The sequence below is a fragment of the Aspergillus pseudotamarii genome (assembly GCF_009193445.1).
Source record: "Aspergillus pseudotamarii strain CBS 117625 unplaced genomic scaffold BDV38scaffold_9, whole genome shotgun sequence".
In the NCBI taxonomy this organism is placed as follows: domain Eukaryota; kingdom Fungi; phylum Ascomycota; class Eurotiomycetes; order Eurotiales; family Aspergillaceae; genus Aspergillus; species Aspergillus pseudotamarii.
The window spans coordinates 128,230-150,815 of record NW_022475023.1 but is presented as its reverse complement, the minus strand read 5'-3'; the positions used below and the strand labels follow the sequence as shown (position 1 = coordinate 150,815).

The 22,586-nt window shown below is 45.2% G+C and overlaps 8 protein-coding genes across 8 annotated transcripts; 3 read left to right on the top strand and 5 right to left on the bottom strand.

Annotated features, from left to right (window-relative positions):
• Positions 1-163: 163 nt before the first annotated feature.
• Positions 164-1,365, bottom strand: BDV38DRAFT_218415 (DUF3807 domain-containing protein). The gene is made up of 3 exons (XM_032052750.1): positions 1,259-1,365; positions 560-1,204; positions 164-360 (listed from the first exon to the last, which is right to left on the bottom strand). Exons 1-2 carry the CDS (start codon positions 1,289-1,291, stop codon positions 671-673), a joined length of 567 nt encoding a protein of 188 aa, XP_031917043.1. The 5' UTR covers positions 1,292-1,365; the 3' UTR covers positions 164-360; positions 560-670.
• Positions 1,366-2,016: 651 nt separating this feature from the next.
• BDV38DRAFT_218405 (HVSL domain-containing protein) lies at positions 2,017-3,633 on the bottom strand. Its single transcript, XM_032052749.1, has 3 exons — positions 3,007-3,633; positions 2,729-2,954; positions 2,017-2,675 (listed from the first exon to the last, which is right to left on the bottom strand). The coding sequence occupies exons 1-3, from the start codon at positions 3,266-3,268 to the stop codon at positions 2,255-2,257; spliced, it is 909 nt and encodes a 302-aa protein (XP_031917042.1). The 5' UTR covers positions 3,269-3,633; the 3' UTR covers positions 2,017-2,254.
• Positions 3,634-4,283: 650 nt separating this feature from the next.
• Positions 4,284-6,335, top strand: BDV38DRAFT_238368 (uncharacterized protein). Its single transcript, XM_032053666.1, has 2 exons — positions 4,284-5,524; positions 5,582-6,335. The coding sequence occupies exons 1-2, from the start codon at positions 4,901-4,903 to the stop codon at positions 5,699-5,701; spliced, it is 744 nt and encodes a 247-aa protein (XP_031917041.1). The 5' UTR covers positions 4,284-4,900; the 3' UTR covers positions 5,702-6,335.
• Positions 6,336-7,581: 1,246 nt separating this feature from the next.
• BDV38DRAFT_238365 (ER oxidoreductin) lies at positions 7,582-10,213 on the top strand. Its single transcript, XM_032053665.1, has 3 exons — positions 7,582-7,981; positions 8,058-9,625; positions 9,683-10,213. The coding sequence occupies exons 1-3, from the start codon at positions 7,886-7,888 to the stop codon at positions 9,807-9,809; spliced, it is 1,791 nt and encodes a 596-aa protein (XP_031917040.1). The 5' UTR covers positions 7,582-7,885; the 3' UTR covers positions 9,810-10,213.
• Positions 10,214-10,866: 653 nt separating this feature from the next.
• pex13 (peroxin PEX13) lies at positions 10,867-12,261 on the top strand. The gene is made up of 2 exons (XM_032053664.1): positions 10,867-11,030; positions 11,096-12,261. Exons 1-2 carry the CDS (start codon positions 10,874-10,876, stop codon positions 11,857-11,859), a joined length of 921 nt encoding a protein of 306 aa, XP_031917039.1. The 5' UTR covers positions 10,867-10,873; the 3' UTR covers positions 11,860-12,261.
• A 1,318-nt stretch (positions 12,262-13,579) lies between these two features.
• On the bottom strand, positions 13,580-13,960 carry BDV38DRAFT_218338 (uncharacterized protein). The gene has a single exon (XM_032052748.1). It carries the CDS (start codon positions 13,862-13,864, stop codon positions 13,667-13,669), a length of 198 nt encoding a protein of 65 aa, XP_031917038.1. The 5' UTR covers positions 13,865-13,960; the 3' UTR covers positions 13,580-13,666.
• Positions 13,961-15,116: 1,156 nt separating this feature from the next.
• On the bottom strand, positions 15,117-17,155 carry BDV38DRAFT_218286 (Clr5 domain-containing protein). The gene is made up of 4 exons (XM_032052747.1): positions 16,445-17,155; positions 15,820-16,118; positions 15,667-15,762; positions 15,117-15,549 (listed from the first exon to the last, which is right to left on the bottom strand). The coding sequence occupies exons 1-4, from the start codon at positions 16,642-16,644 to the stop codon at positions 15,308-15,310; spliced, it is 837 nt and encodes a 278-aa protein (XP_031917037.1). The 5' UTR covers positions 16,645-17,155; the 3' UTR covers positions 15,117-15,307.
• Positions 17,156-18,513: 1,358 nt separating this feature from the next.
• Positions 18,514-18,956, bottom strand: BDV38DRAFT_238339 (uncharacterized protein). Its single transcript, XM_032053663.1, has one exon. It carries the CDS (start codon positions 18,886-18,888, stop codon positions 18,709-18,711), a length of 180 nt encoding a protein of 59 aa, XP_031917036.1. The 5' UTR covers positions 18,889-18,956; the 3' UTR covers positions 18,514-18,708.
• Positions 18,957-22,586: the final 3,630 nt, after the last annotated feature.

The window sequence follows — 22,586 nt, the reverse complement described above, 5'->3', positions numbered from 1 at the left end:
TCCAGAATTACTCTATGCCTCGTACGAGATGGAAGTTCATGAAGAAAGACCGGGGCTACTGAAGTAACGGGACACGTTTCCGTCGCCGCAGTAGTTGGTTCCTTAAGGAGCGGATTTACCTCAAATTGCTGGGCAATTTGCAATAAGGTTGATATCCCATGTCAATAGCCTGCGTAGCGAAGCTTTTGAATTGTTTGGGGTTGTGGCCAGATATACTCAACCTCGATGGCTCACTATGTCGAGACACACGATAGATATCTAGGCGATGGCCCCACGTCGCTCGGGCATTGATACAACTTCGAGTTACGTATAAGCTAGTACACTAGCCGCGCGATTTCTCGAACCGCCGGCAATCGAGCCCTGCCTCACATGAACAATTAGCATTACGGGTCCCGCATTGATGAAATTTTATAACTTAGTGAAAAATAGCTCAGAGAGAAGATTAAGTCGTCATAGCCTTACACATCCGCAGATGGTATGGCGATCCGACTAAGGATGACTGATACGAAGAGTTTCATCATACTAGCTGAAGAACCAGGGTCAAGGGGAGGAGACTCACGGAACACTAAATAGGGTTTCAGAACCCCTACCGTAGTTGGGTTAGATAATGCCGAAAGTTCATTATGGCCACTAATTCTCCATTCTGTGATTCCATCGAAGAATCCAGCAGCTAATCTTCATACGAAACGATCCTGCGACGAGCCAAGTGAGAACAATAATTTGATGGAGCGGGCCTGCTGGTATATCCAGAAGCGTCTTCATCATAGTCCAGCGTAGGGTCCGAACCGTTATCTACGGTCAGACTTCTGGACACGGACTGCCTGGTATCGGACTGCAGAGTTCTCGCTTGTTGATCGCCGCCTGTTGATTGATCAGTCCCACCGACGACAACACTAGATCGCATCGCAGCAGTGTCTTTATCATGTACTTGATCATCCTTAGATTCATTGAATTCAGAAGCTTTCCGATTCTCTTCCTCCTCTTCCCTAAGTTGTCTTTCGCGTAAAAGTGAGTGTATCTCACTATGTCTGAATATTTTGATCTGCTCCTCCGTCAGGGTGCGCTTCACACCATCGGGGTAATATCCAAGGCCGTCATCATCGTCTGCGAGCTCGTTTGTTACATTTTCATTGTATGCATACTCAGATACAAGGGGCTGGGCACTTCCGGGAAAGTGTTTAGCTTGAAATGCTTGTAGGTCTTCCTATGGCGAATAGAGTCAGTAAATAGGTTGAGGACAGTATACAACAAAACTCACTATCGTTACATGTGGGATTTGCAGCGTAGACATTTTGATCCTATTCTGAAGTACAAACCTACTCACACGATCCAAATCATGCGTGAATGCAGTATCACTGATCGACGTGGCAGTAGGTTGTCTACTGCAGCAAATTGAGAACGGGAGGAAATTAAAAGGACGCGTCTCTTGGCGTGACAGTGTAATCTGTAATCTTATGACGGCTCCGTATTAAGCATATCCTGAGGCATCAAAATTACCACATACTTTTTTCCCTCTCCAGAGATTCCATTGAAACGTTGTCTCACAGGAAAAGTCCCAAAGAAAAGCGAGCCAAGACGACTAGTCTTGAGACTCTTGTGGCTACCTTCATGATGAGATCTTTGGAGGTGCGATGGGCAAAACAATGAATTTCCAAGTCCGACCTATCGTATAAACGTGGATCTTAGGAGAGCATTTCTAAATCGTACCCCATGAGTCTAATGATAACTATGCGTTCTTGCGTCTGGTACACAGTTCATGACAAAACAAGGGTTGATATTGTAGAAGCCCGGCTTTACCATATAAGCACAAATAACAGTGGTCGAAGCCTTCATGAGCTGCGCACTATATTCGTTACGTGATCCTATCGTTACCTACGAACCAGTCTTTTTAGGGGCATTGTATATGATCTACGTATAGCTGCGGGATTTTTCTTTACTTTTCTGGGGTATTAATTTTTTTAATTTTTTTTTTCATACCTTGACTGCCACGCAGGTTGATAGTAGTACATCATGCCTTCCATAGAATCTTTCTCGTCAGCCGATCGTAGACTTCTGAACTGAACCAAGCAGCCTTTTTCTCCTACCCTCCAATCATCTTATTATTATTCGCGCTTGGATCACTGGGACAGTGACTAGTCAGCTGATCCTGCAGTTGTTCGTCCAGGAGCTGCACTGTAAGTGTTAATGCAAGGCGTCGATCAATGATGTTCATATATCACGGGAGAAATAAAATTCTCCGTTCTTTCCTAACTAATTACCCCAGCAGACTAGCAAGCGGTATACTCGTTATATGGTTGCCAATCTTCGCCTTCACGCGGTCGAAGTAGACCCTTAAATCACTGAGTTCTCGAAGTTCTATCTTCGCGATTTGGTCCCTTTCATCGGGAGAAGGTTCTGTCAAGCTCCAAGCCAAAGAGATGTGAAAGCAGTGGGAATAGTCTTCAAAACCACCTCGCTGCCATTGCATAGGGGTGCTAGCACCTGCATCTGCCTTCAAGACATGTGGTGAAGCCCCGTATAGCGGTGGCTGGCTAAATAAAGCTAATGATCGATTTGAGAGTTTCAGAAGGCAGTTGAGGGCGTCATTTTCTGGCTTTTTCACTCGCAGAACATAAAACCACCGTGTCTTTTCATAATTGGACACACAATGTAAGCCTTCCGTTGTCGTATTGAACCTTGTGCTATGTCAACATTTTTATAGCCCTGCAAGGGGGGAAAGGCAACTTACGCTCGTATGTTTGAGTCTTGAATGGCGGATTTAAAAGTTTCCAAAAATGATTGCCTTTGCTCAGTCCGAAGAACTACTGGCCTTGAGAGGCTGATATGCAGTGGGAGTTGTGCGCCAAGATCACTTCGCAGCAAGCTATTGAGCTCCACTTTATTTTTTCTAAGCCTTCCCTCCACCTGCGCAATCACACTGCTTAAGATGAACAGCTCTCCTTTCGACGGATACCCTGCTCAAGTTAGCTCACTAATCAGGCGTAACAGCGGAGACTGTAACCCTACACTCTAGATAGATATGAGTCGGCCAGTTTCCTTCAACGTGCGGAATGGCCCTTTTACGGCCCCCATGGAGGCTTGGATCATCTTTTACACTAATACGAGTGCTCGATGCATATAGATCATGAAAGGCGTTCGGTAGTGGAGGGAGAGATGAGACCGGCGTGGCAGTGCTTTCTTGCCGCAGTCTCTTGGCTGGCCTAGGGGAAATTTCACTCTGTGAAGCATCTTCTTCGGACTCTGAATCAGAATATTGAACCAACGCCATCGGGTGATGGGTGTCTCGTTGGGAATAAATGGTTTGTTATTCAACACACAAGTCAGGAAAGTGTGGGTAACTTTCGGTATTCTGGGGCGCCAAGCCTGCGGCTTTCCTTACCATAATCACACATTGGAATAGATATTTCGTATATGCATCCTAACAACCTTATTACACCAAGGATACTAGTTGATTATCGCTCCGTTCAACTTATTGATATCAAAATTTGAACTAGCCAACTATTACATGGGCAACGCCTTGCATCTCGGGTTGCTAATCATAAAAAAACACACTATTCGGACCCCGAAGCTTTCTGAATCCTCCCATGTCGTGTACTCGTATTACAGGCCAGTTCTATACATTTTGTAGGCCAAAAAACCTAAATACTCGTGATGATGACCATGGACTGAGAAGGAAAACTTAAACTGACCTCGTGACTCGGATATTAATGCCTCTATTTAGTTTCTCAATTCTCTATTTTGCCAGGTCTCCTCTTAAATGACTAAGCTACAAAATGCCCCAGGCTCCCAGCAGCATTTACTTTCTGGAACTTCGCGCACACTGGTCTAGATGTTGTGAAGTTGAACAGTCCAGAATGCAAAGTTGGTTTGGCCCCTTGAATTTTATTAGGAACCGGTGGCTCGTGCGAGGTGACTAACTCAGTAAACGTCATAGAAGCAAATTCCACGGTTCTTCTAGACCTCTAGTACGACATCACAGAGTAGTACCTGTACTAGCCAAGCTATACCCTTCTAATGCCATCCGCACGGACGCTATGATCGTACTAATGATGAGCTTAACATAAGAATCAACTCTTCTGATGTCAAGATCTTTGATACAAATATTTCGGGTAATGGTCGGATAAGAGGAGAATATACGCCTCATCGGGTGGAAACTGTGAGATCAGTTATGACGTGACTTTTAAATATTGGTCAGCAGTGATCTGCGATCCACTTTAGTCATATAGTCCAGTCAGATGTTCAAAAGAACCGTTGGCTGGTACTGATTACTCGTAAGGTTCAGTGCCTTTTTTTACGAGGTCAGAAATTTTACGAATCCGTGGAAGACAACTTTGGGCAGTAAGAAATCTGCGAAATCTCTGAGGTCAACCATCTAGACTCCCATCTTTTCATCATCGAGGCCAGTTGAATGTAACCAAAAGGGTCTAGTTCTCCGGACAGATCCTTACGCTAAACTAGATGTGGCGAAACCGCTAAGCCTATACAAGGCCGACGTGCCACTGTTATCGATAAGCCTACCCCCGGACCCTGCGGGATCATCATACGCAAGTCGTCACGTCACCCTCGGCCACCGGTAGGCAGTGATGACTCTTCCTTATATTATTGCTGTCTGGCAGAAGTATTCTTCCTCTTCCTCTTGTTATCTACCTCTACTTTTATCTTTGCCAAAGATCTCACACCAAAATACCACGATATCAACGTTTTGAGCGCCTTTGAACTATAACTTTCTACTTTCAATACGAGCCCCACATCAGATCGTGACATTAAACGCACTATCACAATAGCGTCCGTGTGCTATCGCTTACCTGCATACATCTATTCAACTCTATCCAGCCATCTGAGCTGTCAGGAGACAGGTCTCAGATTTATACTACGACACCTTCACCGTCTATTCAAGGACATGGCCTCCACCGGAGAAGCCATCTATATGACACCCTACTCGCCCTACCCTTCTCACCAGCAGGATTCGGACCTGAACATGAAGAGCTCCTGCTGTCGTTTCGTCTCATCTTCACCAAGCCGCCAATCACTTCGACTCCAGCGTTCCTCGTCTATCCCTTCTATCTACTTTGACGGATATCTCGAGCACCTCCCTGTCGAGCCAAAGAAGAAACGCGAGTGCACCAGTTACTACAACGATCACTCCCGTCGCCATTCTCGCGGCCCACGACGCACAATGAGGTACTCTCGCGACAGTCAACTCGTTAATCCCGACGTTATCGACCGCCTGGACAGTGCTAGCTTTTATCAGTATCACCATGAAGGACCATACGATGCAGTATACCCGGAAAGGAATTTCGACACCAAGTTGAGCCCAATCGAAGCCGTGAAACGAACGAATGAGGAAGCTTTGAGGGCCACCCCAAAGGACAAGATCAAAGACAGTATTAACAGCCATCGTCCTCTCGACGGGGTGGCTTTCTATCCACCTGGTACTACGGATAGGGAAGGACAAACTTACAACTACGAGGAGGGTCCCAATATGATGAACGACTACGGTAACTTTATGCGCTGCCCCGGCTTGGTAAGTACCCACACTTGTGTCGTCCTTGTCACGACAAAGCATTAACCACCTTGACAGAAATTCACCGAAGAGGACTTCAAGAATGATCCTTTCTACAACACGCCACTTCCAAAGCCATTCGCCTCCCTCAGAAGGGTACTGAGCCTGCGTCGCCGAAACCGCAGGAGTACCCAGTAAACTCGAAATCGATACTCCACTACCGAATCGTTATTTAAAGGATATATAAAAGGTTGAGGTTGATAGAAAGGGCTAGGATATCAGGGATTTGACAGCACAGTGTGATACCTCATGTTTTGTATTGTTTTCATGTAGATCAGCATCATGCTGACCACGGAATGGGTGGATATACGGATTTGTTCGGAGTTTTGGGCACGGAGTTATAGATTGATTATCTTTCATGTTGCTCGGTTTTCTGTACTTTAAGTGTCCGCCAAGATTTCAACGTGCTTTCTCCTATCGCCGTTGAGCTTGGTCATGGTCTTGATTGGGTATGTTTGATGATGTTTGAAGCTATTCCTGTATCCACTGCCCATCAGAGAACCAACTGGACTTGTTTCTGCCTCTCAGATGCAACATCACAAGTCCAATCAAGTGTAATTGAATGAACTTGCTTCTACCTCTCGGATCTGACCGTGAATCCGATAGAGTGACATTTTACGAACGTTACATTACCAGTAGCAACTTCTACTCTGTAGAAACGGAAGAGTCTTATATGCATTTACACAGGCGTATACCACCGGAATGAGTAATTTACATTTTAGGATTGGAATTCATACATAAGAGGTGTAATCATGTATCAAATGGGAAGAACTGGCCATGTATAACCTTGCAAAGTAATTAGTAGTACAAGTGTTGACAAGTGGTACGTCCAGTATATCATAATCATGGATTAACTTGTACCAATACCGGTCACAAAGTTTCAGTATTGCCGCGTACTCAGAGGGGATTTCTGTGCTCCAGTTCGCCCTTGCATATACACCAATATATTACGTAGCAGCTTGGGCAGTTGATGGACATTCCCAACCTTAATTATCGCTCTCCAAAATGGATCCAATAGCCTTGAGCCAATCTTATTTGCCTTTTTCTGTTTTTTCTTCTGTCACTCTCGGTCTCTTCGGAGTTTGGTAAAAGAGAAAAAGAAAAGAGAAGAGAGAAGAGCAAAAACGCCCAGCCTGGAGGAGAGAAACTTGTATCAATTCAGGCACCTACGGTTCTATGACATGATATTTAGATCCCGCCCTGAAGTAAAAGCAAGCGAAGTATCTATAAGCAAGATCGCGTACAAATACATATATATAAGCCGTGTGTATGCCCTCAGTTCAATGTAAAAAGAATTGAGCTCTAGCTCTTAGGGCTGGATTGTCTCCAAGAGATGCCAAGATTGTTGGATCTGGGGAGAACCGTACATGCTTGGCGCAACCAGAAAATGACACTAAGGCCAGCAGGATCAGTCAGGATTCCATTCATAACCGTTGAGGGAAAAAGTATCACGTCGTTTGCTGACTACTAGAGGAGGATTCTCCGGGATTTAAGGGCTCTGTGATTCAGCTGAGTGATAATATATTCTTAGTGTGGTATCACTGGCAGAGCATACCTAATTAGTAGTCTAAACACTATGTTACCTGGTTACTGTCTACATTGTCAAATCATCTTGTTCAGGGCTAGGATCCCCTGTATGCCTACTGCATTATGATATCTCTATCCATTCAGCATTGTTTATAGTGCAGGTCTTCTATATAGCGAGTTTACCGAGTCATACGTTTTTTAGAGGGTGTCATGTCATATGTACTTCGTTTGCCTCTCTTGTTATTACCCTGATTATAACAAGATCATCCTTGTTGTTATTATTCCATATAACCTGAAACAGCCTTCTTTGTTTCAATAGAAAGTTGGGGACTAGAGGAAACATAGATGGGGCGCTAGCGAATGGAACTGCTTCGTAAAAGGCTTGGCGGAAGTTATTGAAGGAGGACTATTGATAATCATCCGATGACTGTCATGCAACTCCGCCACCAAGGACAGCTTGTCAACTTCTCTCGCTCTACTCCTTCATAACTCGCCCAATCCGCTCATTCTCTTTTTATGAGTTCTTCGGTCGCGTTGAATTTTGTTGCATCTTTTTAAATTTTTTCGTTTTCATAAACCCCGATATACATACATACATACATACAGCAGTGGATCATTGTTGACAGAAAATCATGTTTAGATCCTTGATCTGATTGACAATTTCTAGGCCCACTGTTTGTGTTTTTCATGTGAAGGGTCAACGGATTTACACAACCGATAGACACTAAGTTTCTATACGTCTATACATCCATTACAAATTGTTATTTTCCCACGTTGTTCTCCCGATTAAAGAAAATGCCTTCTGCAGCAAAAGTATTTTATTTGGCTGTGTTTGCCTTCTTGAGGCTCACCAATGCCGAGTCTCAACATCATGACCTGAATACATGCGCCGTGAGTTCCACATATATAAAAATCAGATATAGTCTTGCCTTATTGAGCCCCATTTGCTAATCTATGCTGTCTCTAGATTGACCCTAAAGCCACGGTCTCCGACGCTTGCGTCTCCTACAGCAGCATTGATTCGTTGAACGACAAAGTCTACCCTCTCCTCCAATCCATAACCCAAGATACCGACTTCTTCTCATATTATCGGCTCAATCTCTTCAACAAAGTCTGCCCCTTCTGGTCAGACGAGAATAGCATGTGTGGGAACATTGCATGCTCCGTTACTACCATCGAGTCGGAAGAGGATATCCCGCTACCATGGCGTGCAGAGGAGCTAAGTAAGCTTGAGGGTCCGAAAGCTGATCATCCTGGGCCCGGGGTCCGGAAGGAGCGGCCTGGTGATCGACCACTCCAGGGTATGCTAGGAGAAGATGTCGGAGAAAGTTGTGTGGTCGAGTACGACGATGAGTGTGATCAGCGAGACTATTGCGTTCCGGAGGACGAAGGAGCGAGCGCCAAAGGCGACTACGTCAGTTTGCTCGATAACCCGGAGCGATTTACGGGATATGCAGGAATGGGAGCCCACCAGGTGTGGAACGCAATTTACCGTGAGAACTGCTTCTTGAAGTCGACGCCGGAACAATTAGAACTGTCTCCGAATCCTCAATTTGGAGAACTTCAGGCTGCCAATGACTTGCGCAATGTCCTCCAGAAAGAGCTGAAGCGCACAGAGGGATTGCCGCTGGACAACGAGTGCCTCGAGAAGCGGGTCTTCCACCGGGTTATCAGCGGTATGCATGCATCTATTTCGACCCACCTTTGCTGGGACTATTTCAACCAGTCCACCGGCCAATGGAACCCGAACTTGCAATGCTTCAAGGAAAGATTGCATGACCATCCGGAGCGCATCTCGAACTTGTACTTCAACTATGCCTTGGTGTCCCGCGCCGTCGCGAAATTACGGAAGCACCTTGAGGGCTACACATATTGCACCAGCGATCCCGTCCAGGATGCAGACACCAAGGAGAAAGTGTTCCTTTTGACTTCGGCTCTCGCGGACCGGCCACAGATTTTCGATGAGAACTTGATGTTCCAGGACCCAAGTGCTATCGGCCTGAAGGAAGACTTCCGCAACCGTTTCAGAAACGTGAGCCGCTTGATGGACTGTGTTGGATGCGATAAGTGCCGACTATGGGGGAAACTGCAGGTTAACGGATACGGCACCGCCTTGAAGGTCCTGTTTGAGTACGATGAGACCAAGAATGGAGAGAATCCTCCTTTGCGCAGGACAGAACTTGTGGCTTTGGTCAACACTCTAGGTCGCATCTCTCACAGCGTGGCGGCTATCAAGAGTTTCCATCGTGCTATGGATGTGCAAGATGGAGAGACTCTTACAATTCCCGCCGACGTGTCGTCCGTAAAGAACCCCGAGGGCAAGACAACAAGACGTCTTATCAAGGATGGTGGTACGACTTTCTACTATGAAAATGATGAGGACGATTTTCAGTATCTCACCGAAAGACTACCATGGGAGCGGGGGCCACGAGGCGAGAATGACGGCTTCTTAGACGAACTCCGTGCCGAGTTTGAGGTTTTTTGGAATACATTCGTCTACGTCTTAAGGAGCTGGGCCAATATTCCCAGGACTCTGTAAGTAATTATCGACGTGAATTGCAACGCGTGGGTACTAATAGCGTTTTCACACAGATCTGAAATTACTGTTCTAGAGCTCAACCGGCTGTGGAGTTATTGGCTGGGACTTCCCGTGCCACCACGGACGTGGAGGATTAAACGGCCAATGGAGCCGGAGATGCAGAGCCGCGATGAGCTATGATCAGGGGTGTTTTTTTTACAACATATACATTTGGTGATCAGGTTGTTTGTGAATCATTTGACTGTATAATAACAGAGGATCTCTTCATTGGCGTTTCTTAGGCGTTGTTTAACAACCAGCGGATGCACATCTTTGGAGTTCAGGGTGTATATTATATGGGTGTGTGAGCAGCTTTGGATGCTCAAGCTTTATTCACCGAGAGTCCAAGCTTGGGTGAATGAATCTCTTTTGAATATTAATGTTCTTACCGGTTTTCTAGAACCTCGTACCAACGTAATCATATGAATCACCACACTCCGGACTTCGCTCGGAGTTTTCCGTCGGCAAGCCTTCCGGTAGAGCCTCGGTATTTCCGGGCACATGCACCACCGGGCTTTTCGATTTCTCCTCCTTTGCGCCTCCACCGCTCTCAGACCCCCATCGTCTCCATCTCCACCATTGACTCTCCTCTACTCTTCTTCTTCCCCATCTCTAAACTTCCACTATCTACCTCACCATTAGCACGGAGAGCCCTGCTTACTATCTCTGCTTGGGTCGATCTCGATGCCAGGCTGCTGATTGATTACCTCCGACAAACATATGGCATCGGTTTCGCCACCTAAGCCTTGGGAGAGAGCAGGTGCCGCAGCGGGTGGTAAGTCATTGTCAACTTGTTGATTTATCATCCTCTCCTTGACTCTTACTCACGCGATATTTCACTAGGGAACGCACTGTCAGCATCACCTACTGGCGGCTCCGTCGCCTCTTCTGCAATGACTGCCACAGCCGCGGCACCAGCCGCGACCACATCTACAACCGCCTCAACGACATCTACCGCCCCCGACCTTCCCTCTCGTCCTAATTCGCTAAATACCGTTGTGAATCGCACCGCGTCGAACTATTCGCCATATGGTGCCTCCCGGCTTGGAGCTAGCCCATATGGAGGGTACGGTGGCTATAGCTCATACTCCTCGCCATATTCCCGCTTTGGCACCATGGGGTCAATGTACGGAGGGTATGGAGGGTATGGCGGCATGTACGGTGGAATGGGTGGAATGGGTGGGATGGGTGGGATGTACGGCGGCATGCCTGGTGATCCCAACGACCCCAACAGCTTGACCAATTCTTTCAGTCAAAGTACACAAGCCACGTTTCAGATGATTGAAAGTATTGTGGGCGCATTCGGTGGATTCGCTCAGATGCTTGAGAGCACCTATATGGCAACTCATAGCTCATTCTTTGGTATGTTGAAGTCGTCTAGTCTCACCGGTGGTGAAAAGTTGCAGTTTACTAATGCCTTGTTCTAGCAATGGTGTCTGTCGCAGAGCAGCTCGGTAACCTGCGTACTACCTTGGGTTCGGCCCTCGGAATCTACACTATGATTCGGTGGTTTAAAACGTTGATTGCTAAGATTACCGGCCGCCCTCCCCCGGCGGATGCCACTTCTCTGACTCCCGCCGCCTTTGCGGCATTTATACACGGTCGGAGTTCGCCGGCTACCCTTCCGGATGGCTCTCCCGCACCCCCTAAGCCATCGAAGAAGCCATTCATTATGTTCCTCGTTGCTGTATTCGGACTTCCTTACCTAATGAGTAAACTCATCAAATCACTTGCCCGCTCCCAAGAGGAGCGCCAGAAGCTCATGGTTGGGCCAAACGGCGAACCCGTACAACAGGCACCAATGGATCCTTCGAAACTCGACTTCTGTCGGGTCCTGTACGACTACACCCCTGAGACTCAGGAGGCCAACGGCATTGACTTGGCCGTGAAGAAGGGCGATATCGTCGCTGTTCTTAGCAAGTCAGATCCCACGGGCAACGCATCGGAATGGTGGCGATGCCGTGCTCGGGACGGCCGTGTCGGGTACCTTCCCGGGCCATATTTAGAGACTATCCAGCGGAAGCCACAACAACAGGCGATCACATCGGGCGGCGAAGCAAGCAGTCGTACCAACAGCATGCAAGCTCGCGTCTCGGATGAAATCCCGGCAAACGAAAAGAAGCCTGAACTTAAAGGAAAGATGGGTGACATCTCCCCAGAAAGCTTCCAGAAAAGTGCATTTTACTCGTAATGCCTGAGCGGATTTGATATGCCATGTCTTTCTTTTTTTTTTTTTTTTCTTTACTTCTATCATTAGTCCACGAGCAGGAGGTCATGTCGGGTTGACTCCCTTGCAACATGGATCTTACTACTAATGGGCGGGACCTCATGACTACTTCACTACTGGATATTCAAGCGTTTGGGTGCTTAGAGGTATACGGATTCGTTTGCATGTTTCATGTTTTCCATTTTCTTTCTCGCGTTTTTTCCCTCATGTTCCACGGTTTCAGCGGCCAGATGACTATTTATATTATTTATCACTTCATACCGTGTACAGATTACCATTATTTTTTTTGTTATCAGGGACAAATTTTTACCGGTTGATCGAAGCCACACACAACTTCACACAAAAGTAAGAACAATGCCTATGTAAACCAACAACGAAACAACGAAACAACAAAACGAAAAAAAATGGAATCAAAGTAAAACCGAATCATGATCCTTTAGACTAACCAATACCGGAAATCTCCACGACTCACGTTCCTTATCAATTTTAGTAATCCGTAGAAATTAAAGATCAAAGCGTAAAAGAACTACCGTTCATCCATCACCTAACTCTATTCTCCATCCGGCAAAACAACCCGTCCACTACCCTGCAGTGTAACTACACCATTTACCCAAGCGACATTTGAATATCGATATGGTCTGTCCAGACCCCATTTGCCTCAATTAGATAAGATCAGTGGCGGCCAAAAGATATTCATTAGCTTACCGGTTGTATTTGGGGTTGTGGGGAGGTACGCAACAACGTATGTACGCATGTAGGTGTGTAAGTTTAATGATAATATAATTAATACTATTGCTAATTAGCTTGGCCGGTGATAGTGTGGTAGTTATATATATGTGTCGATTACTCTATATTAAGTTGTTCTACAGCGAGTAGTACTCATGTTGATCGTTGTGTGGGATGAACTGATGAGGTATGTACATACTTTGTTTTCGGCAAGAAGATTTACTTTATAGAAAGGCTCGAATCTATCTTATATATTAATTAACTCTAATTCTTCTAGATAGGTACGGTACAGCACATATCAGAAAGAGACATAAAATACCGCACATAGATCAAGTATTGTGTACACAGTATACTAGCAGTCTTAGCACCTACGTCAACGGCTACGGGGGAACTTCACACGTACTCCCCCCAACCCCCAACGTTCTCCTCCGGATAGAAATGCCACTGATGCAATTGATAAGAACTCGGTGGCAAAAATAAGGCGAAAGACAGAACTACCATGTATGAAAGATGGAGATACACAGTTAAGTGGCAGTGGCAGTGGCAGTGAGCTTACTACTAGTAGGCGGAAGCTGTTCATGTTTCCCCTTTTAGAACGCGGTCAAAAGTACTGATACGGATAGTATTGTATGATATGCATGGAAACGACTAGGAATCTGGGTATTTATTTACCCTTGTGACCTTAGGGTCACTCTTTCCGGACGATCACTCCGGATACGGGATTTGTGGTGATTGGATTACATCATGCTAGTTAGTCTCTGCAGTTTGCATTTTCTGGTGGTGGGTTTTGATGCCCGATATCTAGCGTCAGGATTGGGGGGGGGGCGGGGGTTCTTTTTCTTTTCTTTTTTTCTTTTACTGGTTTGTTGAGGGTTTATTTTTATGATTTGGGATCTTGAAAAAATTGGGAAATTGGAGGGGTGTTCGTTGCGCGTGGGGTTGTAAGGATTCTCTTCCGATATTAGGTATGTATGCTATTTTCCTGGGGGCCGAAGGTACCAGTGACAAAGTACGGGGTTAATTTATATAAAGATCGACAATCCAGTCAGAAGTGACGTTGGGACCTGAAACCACCGGCTCTGGCGCTTTGATCTACAGCTGGACGAACTGTGGCGGACTGTCCTCGAGACAGGGAAGCTGAGTGCCAGTAGTCCAATCGGGGAAGGAAGTGGGATCCGGCCCCATTCCTTGTTGTCTCGGTGTGACTGGATGGCTGTTTATTTGATTCAGATGCGGATATCATTTCCGGCCTGATCTGCTGGCTGGTGCTATTAGTCAGTTCCTCTTAGCATCTGTCATTGGGGCAAAGGTTTGTGTTAACTGGCAATCAAGTCGTAAGTGTAGCCTTGTTACGCAGTAGTATTATAGTCATGCCAGATGTTATTCAAAATGATTGACGACAAAATTCAAAGAATTTAGGGTCCAACAAATTTTTCATTTCCATTCCCTGCCCATGTTGAGAGGCCTGAGAGGACCAGGGAGGCGCTGATGCTTGCCTGGTCCTCTGTCCGACGTGGCTCTTCTCCACTGGGGTTGACGCCGGTGTGGTATCCGCTGAGTGTTTTTCGTTTGATTCCTTCTACTTCATTTGATCTCATGGACATCTCTGGATGATGGTTCGACTGACGGCTAGTCCTGCAGGAAACCACGCGTACTTGGAGGGGTAGGAAGTGTCGCTCGCTCTCTTGTGTTTCATCTAGCGTAGACTGTGCATCCTATGCGGTGTCTGTCGTTATCTCGGAGTATACTTGATAGCCTCAAACTTGGATTCCACCCAAGGGGGTTGCGCAATATGATATACCATTAGGGGTGGTTGCCTTCTGAAAGCCTCGCATAAGCCTTTGTACATTGTGAAGCCAATTAGTTAGTCTCTCTCGAAGTTAGCGACATTTGTTTCATGTGTAAGTTCTCCTTTGTATGCCGGATGGGTGTGATGTCGTGGAGCTTCTAAGGGCGGCACGGTCCAGGCCGCTGTTGTACGGAGTAAATCCAAAATGACAGGGTTGTGGAGAATAACAGAAAGTGTTATGGTGTGTTTCTGCTGCAATGCACAGCACGAGAGGGTCACGGTGAGAGATACTTGATCGATGAATGTATCGTAAGTCGAAATCTTCCTTGCAATGGAGGTTCGACGCAGCCGAATTCCACTTATTTTGTAGGCTAATTTTGACGTCCTTCCGAGACCGTGGTGGGTTAGCTGCAGTAACTTAATGCTCCTTAACAATATGCTGTGAAAGGTACTTAACGATACTGCGTAGGGATGGTAGTAAAAAGAACATTTGGACAGGCATGGCAGGTACATCATCACAAAACCCCAAGTTTTCTCGCCATGGAGTCCCGTACACCTTGATTTCTTTCATTCATGGGAATACCATAACCTACATCAGACGTTTCCCGGTTAAATCAAGCCATAGATGCTCTATATAGTTAAAGTCCGAACAGTAAAGGAAAAAAAAGGGATAAAGAAAAATAAAGAAAACATAGATGGGCTCAAACGCTTAAAAGGGATTGGGGCGATGAAGTGTTACAGAGTGAAGACCGTTCAGTGCTTAACGATGAAGTGGCTGCGGGGAATAATAAAGGTGGGGGTGGGGGGGGAATCAGGGGAGTCGAATTGACAACATCTAAGAATGAACCCAGAGGCTCGGCAGATCCTCACTCTTCGTCTCTAGATAATCCGTGCCGCTCATAAAAGGGGTGTGCGGTTTTCATCTTCATTAGGGTATATAAATCCGGCCATTGAGGCCTCAAGAGTATCGTGAAGAGCGAGAAGACGATTTTGAAAGGAATCAAGATCCTTCCATGACACATCATCCGTGGTTTTGGGTGCGTCGTTTGGTAAGTTGGGGCTATAAGTTGTCGTCGGCAAAGATTGATTATCATCAATCTCTGAAGCAGGAGTCTGTTCTATCTTGAGCTTGTCGTGACCTGCGTTTTGATTAACCAAAGTTTTTTTCTTCTTTGTTTTTTCAAGCCAAAACTCATAGTGCTCAGTGAAGCTTCCGTGAGTTGTACAGGCTAGCGAAGAGGATGGGGTCATCTCACTGCGAGGTGACATCGTCTCTGGCCGGGGAGACAAAGTCGAGCTTCTATCTCTAGCATCGGGCTCGGGAGTATAGCAACTCATATCAGATGGAGTATCTGGTTTTGTATAAACAGCTGATGCAACAGATATTTGATCACATAGAAGCAACCTACCAGGCTCTGGGCTTGACCGATGGGTCTGCGGTTGGGTTTCGGGTTGAGACTGAGGTTGAAGTTGAGGTGGAGATTGGGACTGAGACTCGGCGCGACCTTTGTTATCCCAATGAGTGCCGTATCTACGGACGAAACGAGCGATACGTTTCGAATCCACTTCTTGACCGGCGACTCGAAAGCCAGTTTGCTTTCCGCGGGCAGCTCGTTTTTGTTGTTTTCGGATCATCACATGAACTTCTTTGGCTTTTATATTCTTCCGAACATGCCAGGCTGCCAGCCGGTCTTTGTATTGTTTTTCTCTGCGAAGCTTATGCGTTAGGGGTGTTTTAAAATTGTTCCGATTCGGCTGTCGAAGAAAAAGAAAACAAGAAAACAAGGTGCAAGACAAACAGGAGCTTTAGAAAAAGAAAAGAAAATCGAACTGACGGGAGGAGCAACAACGGTAAACAGGAACACTGTTGTATCAATTTTTCAAATACATCCACAGGGTGCAAAAGTCCTTGGGGGTATACATAGAGTAAATCCAGGATTCAAGGATGACAATAGAGGTAGGAGGGGACTAGCACTAATGGGAGGGGAATAGGGGAAACTGGGTGAGAGAGAAAAGGAAATGGGAGGTCAGTACGATGCATGAAACTTATAATCACGCTCCATGATTCTCTTAACATCTCTGAGTTTTAATTGATTGTCACGATAGAGTTGTTCGATGATCGGACGGTACTCGTGCCAGTCGTCGGATCTGCGGGGGCGAAAGATGGATGAGGAAGTGGATGGCGAGGGAGAAATGGGAGAAATAGCGGATGACGGAGGGATGGAGCCATCCATCGTGAGCAGATCTTTAGAAAACACTGTCACTCATAATCTTGCGCCGTTTCGAGGTGAGAATTAACTATCTCAGCAGATGTCGGGAAGTCGAGGACGAGCTGAAACTATGAAAGTGTGGAGAAGGACAGCAGATAGGGACCGGAAAGAGTATTGGAGGTGAAGAAATAAGAAAGTCTTATGTAGTTATAGAAATAGAAAAAGGAAACAAAAAAAAAACAAAACAAAAAAAAGAGGCAGATAGGAGAGGCGTAAGTGCGAACGTAGTAGAAAGTCGTAGTTGGTTGACGGGTGGTCAAAGCAGCCGCAATAACAAGATCGAAAAAGGTGGTCCACCGGAGTCAAGGCTTGGGGAAGTGGGAATTGGTAATAATTATAATGAGAAGTGATAATGGGTGACGATGATGTATTGTATGTTAGTAGTAGGTAGTTCGGTCAGTGACCGTACGTACGTACATAGTTAACTAAAGTTAGCCGTGAATAAGAGAGAGAGAGAGAGAAAAATTAATAATATGAAAATTGCACAGAGAAAATAATAGGATAAAAACCGTCAAGTGTCAGAACAGAACAACGATGTTGAGGAAGTGAGAACAGTAATAATAATAATAATAATAATAATAATCGAGTATGCATGTGTCTAAGTATGTTATACGCTGTAACAATTGGTTCCAAGGACTTGGCTCTTCGTTTCTCTCACTTCTCTGGTTTTTGCAATTTTTCTCTCGCATACTACACTCTCCTGAATCTTTCTTCTTAACCTTCCAACCATATCCTGCCAACAAATCATCAAAGTGGAAATTAAGTCAGCAGTCATCCAAGCATCATGGGAGTATCAATAAATAAAACATCCAAACGAAACCTAGATAACAATGGCCATACCGAAGCTCTCTTCCCACCCCCATACATACAAAGAGATACTTTTACATAGTACGGTAGGACTTCCGGTCCAACGGGGCAACCGAAGTGGTTCGCCCGCTCGGATACGGAACAGCTAAACCTCCCTGAGGGTTAGCGTGTCCAACTAATCAAAAGCACTGCTCCTGACTGGCAGGGCCGCCTGCCCTTTGCGGCGACTTGCTGCTAGGACTGACTGGCGGGAGGCTCGATCCCGGCTTCCCCGAGCCAATTGAGGAATAGCCGCTTGGGTCCGTGTACTTTTGTCACGTTCTGACCACTGCATGTACATGTAAGTACTGCCCACCTCGGTCTGTGCTTCCGCTAACGATGTCCATAGTACCAAAGTCTAAGGAGCTAAGCACCCATCCCTGGCAGGTCTCCCAGGTTTTACCACCTTTGAATATAACGGGTTTTAAGACAAAGGCACCAAAGAAGGATGAAAAAAAAAAGGGGGGGAGAAAGAATGAAAGAATAAAAGAATAAACAAAAGAATGAAACAAATGGCAGAGGATTTGGAATAAACCTAGAATCAACAATGCCTTATGTGGGTTATATTAATGGTAATACCATCAGCATGCTAATTACAGTTCAGTTGTCGACGAAACATACATACATGTATGTAGGTTGTGAAAGAAGTATTTTTAATCTACAAGGAGGCATGATTAACATCAACTTGCCTATTATAGCAACGTTCTGAGAAGTAGAGGGTAGTTAAGAAAAAAAAAATATTAATGATAACTAACAATACCCACTCACACTGGTTTTCAGGACAAAGAGAACAAAATATCATGGCGTTCTTTATGGAAACGTATTCTTAACCATTTTGCAGGGCGACAGAAAAGAAAAATTATATAAAAAAAATAAAAATAAAATAGGGAACAAGATCTTCAGACAAATAAAAGGAAAGAAAAGAAAAGAGAGAAAGAAAAAGAAAATATTTAAGGAGGAATTACTGCAGCGAAATACTAACATGTAAAAACAATTACCACTGTAAAAGTGATCACTTTATCTGCATACGCCATTTTCTGCAGGTGCAACATTCGAGGATCATCATTGTCGGTTGTCAGATCACCAAGGTTAGACCCTTCTTTAGCCTTGACATTGTCCGAGATGTGCGAGGCGGACAGGGATCGGCTTTAGTATTCTTTCTCTCTTTTGCCTCCGAGCCTTTCAGGTATTGTTCTTGGAACGGGGTTTTATTCCTACTATTAGAATCGGATATTCGAACGTCGTCATCATGGAAGTAAGATCAAAAGGGAAAGGAAAAAACAAGCATAGAAAGGACAAGTGCATAAAATCTACTACCAAATCCCCGTGACGACTTAAAATATCGCTGGTACCTTTTTCCATTTCTTTCACTATTCTCTTTCTTCTTCCTACATACTTAGCTTTCCCATCCTTCAAGTAAACGAGAGTAAAATCCATTTCATCTATTTGAGCCCTAAAGTGGAAAAAAAAAAAAACGCTCGAGACGGTGTGGCAAAGTTCGGGCCATAGCCTGAGGCCTGAGCTCCAAATGTCCACCAAAAGTCTCCTAGTGATGGAGTCGTCAACGTCCCTATCAGGTTAGAGTATAGCGGCCCCATTATTGTTGTATATTAAATTTTTCGAATTAGGAGTAGTCCCAAGTTTGGTTTTTACTGACAGATGCGCTAGAGATAGTCGAACTGTCAAGTACAAGGAACGTCGGCCCGGAATAGCATATTCGTCGGACAATGATTTGAATTAGTTCAGCAAAAAGTGATCAAAGAGAGGGAAGAAAAAAAAAAAAGAGAGAGAGAGAAAACAAATTCACAGTATATGTAGTAATTAATCAACATTACTGACACATGGACAATCCGTTTGCTATAAAGTTTCGCTAGAAATTCTTGTCGAATCCTCTGCATTTTCTACATATGGTGAAACCCTTTTGGGTGGAAAAGAATGCTATTCAGAACTCTACTCGACTCTCCGGTCAATTTCCCCTCTGATGTCTAGCTGCATATTTCACCTCTCCTGTTTTAGGCTACGAGAAAACGGTCGACCACGCTGTCCCCAAGTAGATCCTGCGGCCCGTACTAGGTATAGAAGACAGGTCGTGCCAACAGGCCAATGAGCAGCTAATACTCGGTACGATTTTCCTGTGGGTGCAGCATGAAACATGGTAAATGTGGATAGCATACCCCATATCAAATGCATCGCCTCTACCGGAAGGGACTCAGCGCACGCTTTGAACTTTTAGTACTGTACCTTTGGTACTTTCGCCGCTCATAAACCCCTCAGCATGAAACGCAACGAACAAGCCTGTCGAATCTTCTGGACATATTCGCGAATTATCCCACCATGTGCAATGATCACAGTGCGATAGGATGTGGCGCCCCGTTGGGGCTCAAGATTTCCAAAGTTTATGCCCTTCGTCATCCTCCGCCAATTGGTTGTTCATCTTGTCTGACAGATCACATGGGGAAGAAAACGCGTACCCGAGGAAGGGAGAGGAAGAGAAAGATTAGCCCTGTGTCTCCTCTGACCTTGGTGCTGAGGCCATCACTCACCTGACAATAAATAGCATCAGCATCCAGCGAGGGATGGTCGATCCCACTGTCGATGGATGGAGACCACGTGAATCAGCATTCCCACAGGTGAGTTTGGTAGTAGTTGCCTTGAGCAGTGCGGTATTTCTATTGTTTAGGTATGTTAAAGAATATTGAAACGGACTACAGGACGTAGGTATGCACATGATTCAAGGGTCATACTGGAAATAGTCCTTTTCCTACTCTAAATTGGGTCGTTTACGCCCCCGGTGTTCGTCTTCACTAGAGTATCGATGTAGTCACGACATGTCTTAGGGAATTGTATCCCACGATTTCTGAAAGAAAATGAGGAAACTTAACGGGTCACGGTATCTGTTTTTCTTCTTTTTCTTTTCTTTTTTCTGTTTTTGTCAGAGTATTATACTATTACTCATTCAGACATAGTGCGTATAACTGGCTATCCACAATGTCCAATGGTCAACCTGCGCAAGACTTTTGTACTTACTAGCCTATAGTATAACATACAGTGACCAGCATCTACTCTGTCCAGATCTAGATGGACACACCTACCAGGCCGCTTCATAGTATTGTTGGTATCTAGGGTACATCGATACACAATTTCTAATAGATCAAGAACCTAGGGTCTTGGTGATTCTGCTGCAGATTGTTTGAAGTTGTGGGAGAACCAAAGTAAGGCTGATAGGGCAAAGAAAGTAAGGAGCGAGGGCAAAAAGGGAAAATAAATAAAAAAAAAAAGGTAGCTTCGGCTGACATAGAATAGCTTTCATAAATCTTAGTTCACATCAAGCCTAGTGGTAGTCCTCCCTCTGCCTGCCTTAGTATAGGCATGTGGATCTTAACGGCAAGAAGCGGAGGAAGTTCACGATGAGGTGCCGTTTAGTATGGCTTGGAGGTATAGGTTTGCTCCAGGCTCTCGAGTCATGGTTAATTGCTCGAGACTCTTCATGGTGGAAGAAACATCCGCGCGAACACTACATAGGATACGTTGTTCCCCTTTCGCCTCACTGTGAACCTCTATAAATATAGATAGCACCAGTTCCTTTAGTTTCAGACCGAGAACTATTGCCCTGGTGTGTAGCATACTACATATGGAAGGGGGAATGAGGCATGGCCTCCCACTATCAGATGGATGTATAGGTTTTTGTTAAGCGTCGGTGCTAATTCATCTATCATAGTCTTAATATCAGACAATCATGACCAGGGTATAAGGCCTACAGAAAGGATATGTAGTAGTAATAGTGTCCTACAATCCTAATGCATATGTGATCCAACTATCGCTGCCAGAGGTTGCGAACATAGATTCGGTTTAGTGAACGGAATCTTCTTGCGACGCAACTATAGAACAGTGGATTATACTAACCTGACTCGACTAAGCTGTATCTAATACCATACCAAACCGTACTAAAGACTGACTTTCTTCTTTCTTTCCTTTTTTTTTTTTTTTTCCTTTCCGCCGTCTTTTATTCCAAAAGTACTAATCAATATATGCTAAAGTACGCCCTAAGTATAGCCCAACTAAGACGTAGGGGCCAAGAAACAACAGAACTAACAAGGCAGCCTGAAAGTTACGTTGATTCTGTGACATCCTTGCTGTCACGCCGAGTCCAAGTTTCCTGTAACTGTGGCTCGCGGAGATATTATGACCTATTGCTACTTCAGAGCCACCAGAGGGGGGATTCGATTGCCAGCATTTTCATTGGGCATACACTTGTCTGGGTGTTTTCTTTTATTTATTTTTTTTATTTATAATTCTTTTTTATGAAAAAAAAAAGACTCAGGGAGAACAAAGAAACAAAGAGGCAAGGTACTATACGTAGTAGGATTCTTCCTCGTGCGCTGTGTGCCTGGGAGCGGGCCGAAACATTCCTGCTCGACGTATAGGATCCACGCAACCGTCGGTACAACATCGACAGTCCCAGCGCCGTGGATCTGCTGAGTCCGTCTTGAGGTGGTTGCATCCTTAGTGTTCTTTGTTGTCATTACATGAACATCCCTGTTCCGTGTAGATTCTCTTCCGTGTGTCTTGTGGCCCCAAGTGCGTTGACATACCTAAGTCGAGGGCTTCTGTGCTAGGTAGCGCGAAAGAGGCTAAGAATCGGTGTGCGCAGAGACGAATCTGGATAACCTCAGCCTGTGTTTCTTGTCATGCGAAAAAGCGGGAGGTCACGTTGTCGCTTTTGAAGGAGCGACAAAATGATGATCTCCCGCTATCTTTACTCTGTCTAGTGGTATCAGGGTAAGTCCTGTTGGTGTCACAAGACAAATTCTGCCAGATGCCTGTGATTTCATGTCTCCTCCACTCTTCCTTGTCTAGTTTGACACCTTATTCCTTTTTTTCTCTCTCCCTTCCTGGTACTCTCATGATAGTAATAGTGATGTCATGGCCCGACCGTATCTTAGACCCAAAAAGATAGATGGACATAAGGACAAAAGTACTTCATGATAACGCTAATAATCCACCGGCTTAAGCAGAGCGGCATGAGTCCGATGCAGGGGCGATGAAACGTCGAGTATTCT